General features: G+C 46.1%; 1 protein-coding gene across 3 annotated transcripts in view; it reads right to left on the bottom strand.

Annotated features, from left to right (window-relative positions):
• Positions 1–12,899, bottom strand: part of zswim7 (zinc finger, SWIM-type containing 7) — a 32,243-nt gene that overhangs the window by 16,802 nt on the left and 2,542 nt on the right. Inside the window, exons 1-4 of one of the 3 annotated variants that reach the window (XM_052035743.1) lie at positions 11,253–11,435; positions 9,091–9,190; positions 3,911–3,932; positions 929–1,031 (exon numbers count right to left, since the gene is read on the bottom strand). In XM_052035743.1, coding sequence (XP_051891703.1) covers positions 929–1,031; positions 3,911–3,932; positions 9,091–9,181 — 216 coding nt within the window. In that variant the 5' untranslated portion in view covers positions 9,182–9,190; positions 11,253–11,435. Of the gene's footprint in view, positions 1–928; positions 1,032–3,910; positions 3,933–8,935; positions 9,070–9,090; positions 9,191–11,252; positions 11,436–12,899 lie in introns of those variants that run through there. The other 2 variants (XM_052035742.1, XM_052035744.1) reach the window with 2 other exon arrangements.

Genomic DNA, 12,899 nt, shown 5'->3' with positions numbered 1-12,899 from the left:
TAGTCCAGTAAACCTTCTCTGAAATGGTCCCAATATATTTACATCCTTCCAAGATGTGATCTTACCAACACCGTCTATAACTGAAGCATAACCTCCCTTCTTGGTGTAATCAATTCCCCTAGAAAGAAACATTCTGTTAGCTTTTTTAATTACTTGCTGTACCTGCATTTTATCCTTTTGTGAATCCTGCACTAGGACAGATCCTTCTGTAATATACTTTTCCACATATTTCCAGTTGGTAGGGAGGGATGGTAGGAGAGGCCTAAAGGTTGTTGCAGGTAATATGAACTGTTAGAGATGAACTGCTCATCATCTGGCCATCACTCTGTTCACTGATGATGTTACATTGACTTTGGCTGTCCCATGTCTGGGGTAGAGGTGGTACACGGCTCGCTGGGATAACATGTACATCAAACCGCCTCAACACCTCTGGGTTTCTACTGGGCAATTAGAAGCCGGATCTATATTCTTTAGTGTAATAGGGGTCATAATAGGGGTCATGGCAGGGTAAATGCCGAGATGCACATCTTAGTGGGAGAACCTTGAATAAAAGTTACAAAATTAGGGGGCAGTCATTTGAAAGAGAGGTGTATAGAAACTTTTCCTTGCATGGGTGTGAGGGGTGTGAGTCTCTGGAATTCTCTACCCCAGAGAGTTGTGCAGGCTGGATCACTGGGGGTGTATAAAGAGGAAGTAGATAAATTTTTGAAAGATCAGGGACTTAGGGGTTATGGGGAACTGGCACAGGAGAGATGAGGCCTGGGGCAATCAGCTATAATCACATTGAATGGTGGGGCTTGAGGGACTCTTGTGATCTGCTCCACCTCTTATGTTCATCTGTTTGACTGGCATAGACTTGATGGGTCAAATGGCCTCCTGCTGCATCATAAGAAAAGTATAAAAATATGAAGCTGGCCAATTGCCAAACCTGGTAGAGTGATCTTCCACTGGGAGCATCTACAAGTGTTACTGAGCGTTGATCCACGAGTTCCAATGCCTGCAGAACAGGTGGTCCAAAGACAAATTTCAGCCTGGAAAAGAAAAAGTTTGTTATATTAAAACCAAGCAGATTATAGCACAGGATATGCATTCCCCTTATTTAGCATATAGATGATATGCTTTTCTCCCTCTTGCGTTCAGTCCGAAACAACAGATGGAAGAGTGAAGAGTATTCAAATCTTGGACCAGAACCCACCAACCTCTCACAGGCCTCCTTTCCCCTTACACTATGTCTAGATAGATAGCAGCGAGTCTAACCAAGTGATCAGAAAATAGGCCACAAGGTTGTCAATAGTGGAGCAATGAAAATGAGGGCTATACATAGAACGTACAGCACAGAAACAGGCCCTTCAGCCAATGATGCCAGTGCTAATCATGATGTCAAATTAAACTGTATATCTGCTTGCACATGATCAATATCCCTCTATTCCCTGCCTGTTCACCTATCTGTCTAAATGCCTCTTAAACATTGCTATCTCTCTGCTTCCACCCCTTCCCCTGGCTGCATGTTCAGGCACCTAACACTGTGTGTAAAAAAAAAATTCCCTTGTAAATCTCCTTTAAACGTCCCCCCCTCACCTGAAAGCTGTGCCTGCTAGTATTTGAATTTCTACCCTGGGAAAAATATTCAGACCATCTACCCCGGGAAAAACATTCAGACCATCTACCCCATCTATGCCTCTCATCATTTTATATACTTCCTTCAGGTCATCCCTCAGCCTTCAAAATTCCAGAGCAAACAATCCAAGTTTGTCCAACCTCTCCTTATGGCCAATACCCTCTAATCCAGGCAACACCCTGGTGAACCTCTTCTGCACCCTCCCCAAAGCCTCACATCTTTCCTGTAATGGGGTGACCAGAACTACACACAATACTCCAAATATAGCCTGACCAATGTTTTATACAGTTGCGACCTGACCTGCTGACTTTTATACTCAACACCCCGGCTGATGAAGGCAGGTATACTATTCACCTTCTTTACCAACCTATTCACTTGTGTTGCCACAAGAGGTACAATTGAAAAGAAAATGCAGAGGTCTGCAGTATAACTTGGATAAGTGTGAACATACCCACCTCATTGAAGCATATTACTTCAATGGTGTTAAATTGGGAAGAGTTGATCTATAAAAAGAATTGGGTGCCCCAGTACACCAGTCACTAAAACTGAACACACAGTTGCAGCAAGCAATTAAGGTTGGCAAATGTCATTGGCTTTTATAGCAAGAGAGTTTGAGCACTGGAGCAAGAATATCTTACTCCAATTGTCCAAGGCCCTGTTGAGACCATAGTGCAGATTGAGTCTCTTTATCTGAAAGATATGCTTTCCATAGAGGGAATGCAACAAAGATTCACTAGACTGATGCCTGGGATAGTGGATCTGCTGAATGAGGAGATACTAGGTTGACTAGATTTGTATCTACTAGAGTTTAGAATAATGAGAGGGGATCTAATTACAAAATTCTGCAGAGTGCAACAGACTGGATGCAGGAGGAATGCTCCCCTGACTTGGGGAGGAGGTTTGGAAAGGAGGGAATCACGGTCCCAGGTTACAGAGAAAGAGATTTAGGACTCAGGAGAAATTTCTTCACTTCAGAGGATGGTGAACCTGTACAATTCTCTACCACAGAGGGCTGCAGAGGCACCAAATCTGAGGAGGAGATAGACTTCTAGACATAATGGGTCTGGAGAGAGACCAAGAAAATGTGATTGAGATGGATGATCAGCACCTTTATGTTAGATGGCAGAGTAGGCCCCAAGGACAGAATGGCCAACTCCTACATTCTCAGTAAACCACTCAACTTCTACATTCTCAGTAAACCACTCTCAGCTGATAGGTATACAAACGGCTACAATCTGTCCTTCTCCAACACTTGACTCCACAAGGAAACAGGTTGACCATGTGTAACGAAATAATATTCTTTAAAACAATTGTGGTAAAATCTGTATAATGCACTTACCACCTCACCATTATGTATTGGTCAGATCAACTGAACATGTGATCCTTTACCTGTGTGGGGTGTGCAGGTGTGAACCCATGTATTGTACTTATGTGGGGTGTGAAGGTGCGATCCTGTTCACCACACCTGTGTGGAGTGCGCTGGTCAGATCCCATCCATCACAGAGCTGTACACACAGGAACAAGCCCTTCAGCCCACTAAGTCTGTGCCAACTTTTTGCCCATCTACAGTAATCATATTTGCTGCATTAGGTCCATGTCCTACTTGGCCTTGCCTGTTTAGAATCTCTCTAAATGTCTCTTAAAGGTAGTGACTGTATTGGATTCCATCACCTCCTCCGGTGGTGTGTTCCAAATATCAACCACTCTCTGCACAGGTCTCCTTCAAAACTGCTTCATCACCATAATCCTTTGCACTCCTGTTTTTGATATCCTGACCATGGCAGAAAGATTCTGACTTTCTCTCCTATCTACACCTCCTATAGTCCTATACACCTCTATCAGGTCACCCCTCAATCTCCTTCACTGCAGGGAAAATAAGCCTGTCCAATCCCTCTCCATAACTAAAGTTCTCCAATCCCAGCAGAATCTTGGTGAATCTCGCTCTGCACTCTCGCCAGCACAACCACATCCTGGTGACCACAACTGTACACCACACTCCAAGTGCAGTCCAACCAGTGCGGTGTGCACATAACATCCCAATGTTTATATTCTGTGTCCCGATCTATGACGGCAAGCACACCATATGGATTCTTCACCATCCTATCTACCCATGTTACTACTTTCAGGGAACTCTGAACATTCTGATAAATAAACTATTACAGTTACTTGATGACACCAAGGACAGTGTTGGTGACAGTTACAGTGTGATCCAAATCAATTTGAGAATCTGACAAGGCAGCTTCAGAGCTTAAGCAGTAAAAGGTAGACAGAAATGGTGGCAACTGTACTCACATCAGAAGCAGTTCATCTGTCACTGAAAAACACAAGGCAAGGAAGCTTATCAATGTCCATTTCAAAAACATACTTAGCCTTAGCACAAATGTAGCCTAGCATAATACTCAGATACTACAAACTATACAAAGAACCTAAATCAACCTACTTAAAAAAAAATTTAAGTTGTTCACTTATCTCAGAGTGATCGAGAGATATAGCACTGGCCTTTCAGCCATTGAGTCCATGCCGACCATCACCCAGATATTTATACTAATCCCATTTTGCTATTCTCACGCACCTAGATTCTACCCCTCACCTACACACTAGGGCAATTTTCAGTTCCACCAACCCACATCTTTGGGATGCTTGAGGAATAATAAACACCCAGGGCAAACTCATGTAGTCACAGAGAGAACATGCAAATGCCACACAGACAGCAGCCAAGGAGAAGATTGAACCCGGGTCTCCGGTGCTGCAAGGCAGCATGCCATCCATCATGCTGCAGCCTGATAATGTAACTTTACTTAGTTTAACCTCTTCAACTAACTCCATGCTGGTGGCAGGAGTCATAGGTGGGCATTAAGATGGATCAGTCAGAACTAGGACAGGTCCCACAGTCACAGAGAATGCAAACACACAAGGCTGAGAAATTGCTTGTGCCCTGGGAGGTAGGGAGTGGCTTCAGCATGCTTCATTGGATCCAGCGGGAAGAAATATTAAAATATAAAAGCAGCACGCTCCCCTGGAAATTGTTCTGAAGTGCTTCCACTGCTCAGATAACACAAAAGGCAGTGCTGCAATTCAGCTGGAGACGGTTTGATTATGGTAACACCGCAGCTATTTTGTTTCAGAGCTGGGACTTCAATCTCATTCAGGGAAAGTTGTGAAATTAGTTCACTACATCAGTGACCAGAGGAAAGGAGTCTTTGAGAGTTTATGATCATGTATGTTGTGGATAAAAACTGTACAATTCCATCCCAGTCTAGTTCCTGCATTTCAAGACTGCTCTCATTTCTATAATGAAAACAGAATGCTGTAGATATTCAGCAAGTCAGGCAGCATCTATGGATCATGTTCAGGTGAAATGTCATGAATCTGAAATGTTATCAAAATGAGATCAGTTTGTTGCATCAGGTCTAGAAGATTAAGGCACATGGGATCCACAAAAACTTGGTAGATTAGATTCAAAATTGGATTGGCCACAGGACAGAGGGTAGAGGTGCAGGGGTATTATTCTGACTGGAGGGCTGTAGTTACAAGGGGAAATTGGACAGGTTATGTTTGTTCACAGTAGATCATAGAGGGCTGAGGGGTGACCTCATTGAGGTTACAAAGTTATGAGGGGCATAGATAGTCTTTTTCCCAGGGCAGGTGAGTCTAAAACTAGAGGGCATGAGTTTAAGGTGAGAGTGGAGAAGCTTAAAGGGGTCCTGAGGGACAGGTCTTTCCCCACACAGAGGATGGTGGGTATATGGAACAAGCTGTCAGAAGAGGGAGGGAAAGGCAGATATGACTACAATGTTCAAAAGGCATTTGGACAGATATTTGAATAGGAAAGGTGTAAAGGGATATTGGTATTGGTTTATTACTGTCACTTGTACCGAGGTACAGTGAAAAGCTTGTCTTACAAACCGATCGTACAGGTCAATTCATTACACAGTGCAGTTACATTGGGTTAGTACAGAGTGCATTGATGTAGTACAGGTAAAAACAGTAACAGTACAGAGTAAAGTGTCACAGCTACAGAGAAAGTGCAGTGCAATAAGGTGCAAGGTCACAACAAGAAAGATCTTGAGGTCATAGTCCATCTCATTGTATAAGGGAACCGTACAATAGTCTTATCACAGTGGGGTAGAAGCTGTCCTTAGTCTGGTGGTACGTGCCCTCAGTCTCCTGTATCTTCTACCCGATGGAAGGGGAGAGAAGAGGGGATGTCCCAGGTGGGTGGAGTCTTTGATTATGCTGGCTGCTTCAAGACAGCAAAAGGTAAAGTCCAAGGAGGGGCTGGTGTCTGTGGTGCGCTGGGCTGTGTCCACAACTCTCTGCAGCTTCTTGCGGTCCTGGGCAGAGCAGTTGCCGTACCAAGCCGTGATACATCCAGATAGGATGCTTTCTATGGTGCATCAATAACAGTTGGTGAGAGTCAAAGGGGACAAACCAAATTTCTTTAGCCTCCTGAGAAAGTAGAGGCACTGGTGAGCTTTCTTGGCCGTGGCATCTACGTGATTTGACCAGGACAGGCTGTTGGTAATGTTCACTCCCAGGAACTTGAAGCTCTCAACCCTCTCAACCTCAGCACCATTGATGTAGACAGGTGCATGTACACCGCCCCCTTTCCTGAAGTCCATGACCAGCTCTTTTGTTTTGTTGACATTGAGGGAAAGGTTGTTGTCATGACACCATTCCACTAAGCTCCCTATCTCCTTCCCGTACTCCGACTCATCAGTGTCTCAGATACGGCCGACAATGGTGCTATCATCCGCAAGCTTGTAGATGGAGTTAGAGCAGAATCTGGCAACAAAGTCATGAGTGTATAGGGAGTAGAGGGCTGAAGACACAGCCTTGTGGGGTACCAGTGTTGAGAATAATCATGCCGGAGGTATTGCTGCCTATCCTCACTGATTGCTAGAAAGTCAAGTTTGTTAGAAAGTCAAGGATCCAGTTACAGAGGGAGGTGTTGAGTCCTAGGTCTCGGAGTCTGGTGACAAGCTTGCTTGGAATTATTGTATTGAAGGCAGAGCTGTAGTCAATAAACAATAGTCTAATGTATGTGTCTTTACTGTCCAGATGCTCCAGAGCTGAGTGTAGGGCCAGGGAGATGGCATCCGCTGTAGATCTGTTTCGCCGATAGGCGAATTGCAATGGGTCCAGGCTGTCTGGGAGGCTGGAGTTGATGCGTGCCATGACCAACCTCTCAAAGCACTTCATGATGGTGGATGTCAGAACCACTGGTCGGTAGTCATTGAGGCATGTTACCTTGCTTTTCTTTGGTACTGGGATGATAGTGGTCTTCTTAAAACAGGAGGGATAGAGGCCTAGTGCAGGCAAATGGGATCAGTGTAGATAGGTGCCATGGTCAGCATGGATGAGTTGGCCTGAAGGGCCCGTTTCTGAGCTTTATGATTATGTCTGTTGTTTGCTATTCTTGACAAACATGTGTGTTCTTTTTAGGTGCCAGCTGCAGCCACCTGCTGTTTCCTCTCCAAAACTGAAGTAGTTTATCTTCACTTTATCACAGCCAGTTCTCTATTATTCACAATTACCTTCAACTCTTTCGCATCCTATGTTAAATCTATTTATCCATGTACTTAACTTTTAATTTCCCAGGATTAGATTGACTTTATACTCTGCTCCTTTTATCGAACATAAATCTCATCTCGACTGCCTAAAACGTTAGTATCTTCTTTCTGAAACAAGGGGACAAAACTGTGCACGACATACCAGGTGGGGCCACCACCCCCCACCACACACAACTGCAACAATACTGTCTATTTCTAAACTCCTTAGCAACAAGCCTAAAATGCCATTTGCTTCCTTACTCACTGCACCTACGTGCTAACTGTTTCATGAAAAGAACACCTAGATCCCTCTGTATTCCACTCATTTGCAGTCTCTCACCAGAGCATGACCTTACACTTTCCTACACCAAACTCTGTTTTCCAAGTTTTTGCCCACTCACTCAACTCTATCCTGCTGCAGAGTCCAAACATTCTCATCACAACTTGCCCTCCACCTATTCTCACGTCATCAGCAAATGTGGATACCTCACTCTGTTCCCCCTTCAAGTCATTAGTAAAGATGCTAAATAACTGAGGGCCAATGACTGCATTAGTTACATCCTTCCAGCCTTTAAAAGACCCATTTACTCCAACTCTCTCCCTTCTATGTGATGACCAGTCTTTAATCCAAGTTAAACACTTTCCCCAATACTATGAGCTCTTGTGCACTCGCTTTTTATACAGGAGCTTTACAAAAGCCTTCTGGAAATTGAAATACACTGCATTTACTGGTTCCCTTTTATTGACTCTGCTTGTTGTCTCCTCAAAGAACTCAAGCGAAATTGTTAAAGATGATTTCCCTTTGATTTGGTTGCATGAAGCTTTTATAAATGACCAGGTGTACTTACTTAATGAGACTCCAGCATCCTCTCAAGAACAGATGTTAAACTAACTGGCCTACAGTCTCCCACTCTTTGTCTCTCTCCCTTCTTAAACAGAAGTGCAACATTCGTGGTTTTTTTTAACCATCTGGAACCTTCCCAGAACGTGGTGATTTCTGACATCTTCGCAGCCACTTCCTCTAAAGGTCCTGAATGCAAACCATTGGATCCTGGCAACTTATTTTAGATCTATTAGTTTTTGAGTTTGTAGTATCCTCTCTCATGAGGGACAAGTTCTTCCCTCCCAACTGAAACTAACTCTCTGTTATACTTGGGATGTTTCTGGCACACTTCACCGCGAAGACCGCTGCAAGATATCAGTTTATACAGTATGCTCCAAGCTTCCACCACCTTCTGGGTATAAAACAATCCTTCCTTGTCTTTTTAATCCTTTTATCAATCGCTTTGTATCTGCACCCTGGTTTTAACCTCTTTGCTAAGGGAACAACCCCAGCTAATCCAATTGGACAACCCCAATTTATTCAATCTTTCCTCTTGGTTAAAATTATCCAGTCTAGGCAATATTTTACACTCTCTTGGAGAAGGGGTATGTCAGGTAAATGCAGGGGTACAGGCACATGGTTCCCGAAAGTGGCGACACAGGTGGACAGGGTGGTGAAGAATGTGTTTGGCACACTTGCCTTTATCGGTCAGGGTACTGAGTACAGGAGTTGGGACATCATGCTGCAAACGTACAAGTCGTTGGTGAGATCACTTGGACTATTGTGCTCCATTCTGGTTACCCAGATTTTGGAGGGATATAGGTCAAATGCAGGCAAATGGGACTGGCTTGGATGGACACAAAAGGGCCCATTTTTGTGCTGTATAACTCTATGACTCAATACCTCAAATGCAATGTTTTTATTAACGTGTCCCAAATTTACCGTAAACTAGAATCCTTGGCATTTTCATCGGTCTTTGTGGAAAGTTGGCCCCAAGCACAAGAAAGTGGTACTGTGGGAGCAGGATCCGATGTGCCCAGACAAGACCATTATCAGGGAACAATACTCTGAGCTTTGTGCCTGTTTCACTCACTCACATTGTGAAGACTGCTGGTGAACTTCCTGAACTTTATTCAGTAGCTCTGCCATCACCACAGGCAGGAGGCCCAGTAAAGGAGCCATCTTCATCCACTGGCTCTGCCAAGGAAATCAGAAAATACATTCAGCAACAGCAGGTGTGGTGGGGAGGGTTTAACCTAAACTAACAGGGTCAGGCAGCAGCTTAGAGTAGAAGAGGAATATGCTGCACAAAGGAGTGAGAGTGTTGCATGGCCACAAGGAGTTAGTACAGAACTTGAGGGGAACAGCCTACGAAAGACTAAGAAATACAAACATGAAGCTCAGTGGGGTGAATAAGGTTGGTGAGTTACAGGTATAAATATTCACGTGAAATTGTGATGTATGGCTGAAAAAAATACAGGGTACTTAACATTCCAGAAACAAGATGCTCAGTAAAGGTAAACTCCCCTCTACACTTTTAGTCCAAATGAAGGGTCTCAGCCAGAAACATCAACTATCCATTTCCCTCCTCAGATGCTGCCTGACCTGCTGAGTTTCTCCAGCAGCTTATTCTTTGCTCTTGAAACAGAAAGGTGGATAAATCCCCTGGACCTGACCAGATGTATCAGAGAATGTTATGGAAAGCAAAGGAAGAGATTGTTGGGGCCCCAGCAGAGATTTTTGCATCTTTGTTAGCCAGGATGAGGTACTATAAAACTGGAGGGTGGCAATAGTTGTGCGGGGGGTGAAGAGAGGGAAAAGCCAGGGAATTACAGTCTGGTGAACTTAACATCAATGATGAGTAAGTTAATGGAAGGGATTCTGAGAGATGGGATTTACTTGCATTTGGAAAGGCAAGGACTGATTAGGGACAGTCAGCACAGCTTTGTGTGTGCAAAGTTGTCCCTCACAAATTTGATCTATTTTTTTTGAAGCAGTGACCAAGAGGATTGACTGAGGGCAGAGCAGGGCAGTAGAAATTGTCCACGATTTTTGGCAAGGCCTTTAACAAGGTCCCACACAGAAGACTGATCTGGAAGTTTAGAACATAGGATCCAGGGTAAGTTTGTCAATTGGAAACAAGTTTGGCTTGGTGGAAGGAGTCAGAGGGTGGTAGATGGGGGTTGTTTTTCAGACTGGAGGCCTGTGACCACAGGGATCAGTGCTGGGTCCACTGCTGTTTGTCATCTATATTAATGATTTGAATGAGAATGTAGGTGGGTGGCATAGTTAGTAAATTTGCAGACGAACCAAAATTTATGGCATAGTGGACAGTGAAGAAGGTTGTCTAAGGTTACAAAAGCATATAGATCAACTGGAAAAGGGAACAGCAGATGGAACTTAACTCGGACGAGTGCAAAGTGATACATTTTGGCAAGACTTACACAGTGAATGGCAGAGCCCTTGGGAGTGTTGATGAACAGAGAACTAGTTCCCTAAAAGTAGCAGGGTGGTGAAGGTGTATGGCATGTTGTCCTCATTGGCAGAGGCACGGAGTACAAGAATTGGGATGTCAGGTTACAGTTGTACAAAACTTTATAATACACTGATTAAGCTGTACTTGGAGTATTGTGTGCAGTTCTGGTCACCAAACTATAACAAGGATGTGATTAAGCTAGAGAGAGTACACAAAAGATTCACACGGATGTTGCCTGGATTGGAGGGCTTCAGTTATCAGGAGAGATTGAATAGGCTGGGACTGTTTCCTCTGCAGCAAAGGAAGCTGAGAGGTGGATATGATAGGTGTATAAAATTAAGAGGAATCGACAGGGTAGATAGCCAGCGTCTGGTTCCCACAGTAGAAGTGTCAAAAACTAGAGGGCATAGGCTTTAGGTGGGAGGAAGCAGAGTTAAAGGAAATATGAGGGGTAACTTTTTCACACAAACTAGTTGGTACTTGGAATGAGCTGCCAGTGGAGTTGGTAGAGGCAGGAACAGTACCAACATTTAAGAGGCATCAGGACAAGAACTTGAATGAACAAGGCATTGGAGGGATATGGAATTAATTCAAGCAAATGGGATTAGTATAGATAGGCATGATGCTTGGCATAGACACAGTGGGCTGAAGGGCCTGTTTCAATGCTGTACAACTCCATATCTCTATCTTACTGAATGGGGTGGAACAGGCTTGAGGGACCAGGATTATTCTACGATCATACCGCCACCAGAACAACAGTACCAAATTCACATTGGCATCCACCTGAGTTCATGGCTCCCACACCAGCAGCACTTTTTCCATGGCTGGAGCTCCAGCACGATTGCATTTGTCGGCAGGATCTTTCAGGACAGTCTAACTGAATACAGGACCAAATTAATGTGGCCCTATAGTGCTTCAAGGGCTGCTTAAGCCAGATCCACCTGGTTGCATGGCTTCAGAACCGGATCTCACTGACGTTCAAATGAAACAAAAAACACAACTAAAACCAATACAATTTCAAAAACAATTCCACAAATGAAAATAATTGGAACACAAAGGACAAGAAATTCAAACTATTTTAACCCACTTATTATTTCAGAATGAAATTGATTTGAAACGTACATTGAAAAGACAAGTGTTGCAACATAAATGATATGCCACTGCCCCACCCAGCGGATTCGCCGCCCGCTCCACCTTCCAGGTTGAGGAGGCGAGGTGGGGACCGTGGTGGGGAGAATGGGGGACAGACACGACCCAGGGTTAGGACGACCTGTGCCAGGAGAAGGGGTGAGACTGAGGGTGAGGACCAGGCTGGGGGCAAGGAGGGCCTCTGCCTGGCAGGGGTGGGGCCGGGCCAGGCTGGAGAGGGGGTGTGGAGGGGAACGAAGAGACCAGGGCGGGGGGACAACGGGGAGACGACAGGGCGAAGGGGAGGGGGGAGAAGTGAAGGTCAGTGTGTGGAAGTTGATGGGTGAGGTGAGGGGGATGACTGAGGTGAGGCCGGTCTGGGGCAAGTTGTGAGGGGTTGAGGTGAGGCTGGTCCAGGGTGAGGTGTGGGGGAGGTGAGGTGAGGTGATGGGAGGCCAGTCTGGGGTGAGGTGTGAGGGGAGGCAAGGTGTGAGGGAAGTGATGGGTGAGGGGGATGAGTTGAGGGTCGGTGTGAGAGAAGGCATGAGGAGTGAGCGGGATGAGGTGAGGTGTGAGGGGAGGGAGGGGGATGAGATTAGGGAAGGATCAGTGTGAGGGGGATAAGGTGAGGTGTGAGGAAGGTGACAGGTGAGGCCAGTTCGGGGGTTGGGTGAAGGGAGATGAGGGGGAAGGTGAGGGGACGGGAGGTGAGGGTTGGTATGAGGGAAGGGTGAGGGCAGGCAGGTCCAGGGTGAGGGAGGGGATGGGAGGGTCAGTGTGAGGGGAGGGGAGGGTCGATGTGAGGGGAGGGCCGGTGTGAGGGTTGGGGAGGTGAGGTGAGGTGAGGGTTGGGGGGAAGGAAGGGTCGGTGTGAGGGGGGTGAGGGGAGGGCCGGTGTGAGGGTTGGGGGGATGGAAGGGTCGGTGTGAGGGGAGGGTTGGGTTGGTATAAAGGGAGAGTCGGTGTGAGAGGAGGTGAGGGGGTGAAGGGTGGGTCGGTGGGGGGTGAGGGTCGGTGAGGGGAGAGGAGGGTCGGTGTGAGAGGAGGTGAGGGTAGGGGTGAGGTGAGGGTCAGTGTGAGGGGAAAAGGAGGTGAGGGCAGGGTCGGTGTGAAGGGTGGGTCCGGTGAGGGTCGGGTCGGTTTGAGGGGAGGGGAGGATCGGGTCGGTGTGGGGGGGGGGTCGGTGGGGGATGAGGGGAGGGTTGGTGTGAGGGGAGGTGAGGGGGTGAAGGGTGGGTCGGTGGGGGGTGAGGGTCGGTGAAGGGAGGGGTGCGGGGGTGAGGGTCGGTGAGGGGAGGGGTG

This window comes from Pristis pectinata, chromosome 21 (assembly GCF_009764475.1).
Source record: "Pristis pectinata isolate sPriPec2 chromosome 21, sPriPec2.1.pri, whole genome shotgun sequence".
In the NCBI taxonomy this organism is placed as follows: Eukaryota; Metazoa; Chordata; class Chondrichthyes; order Rhinopristiformes; family Pristidae; genus Pristis; species Pristis pectinata.
The sequence above is the reverse complement of the archived record's forward strand: the minus strand, read 5'-3'. Positions and strand labels throughout refer to the sequence as shown.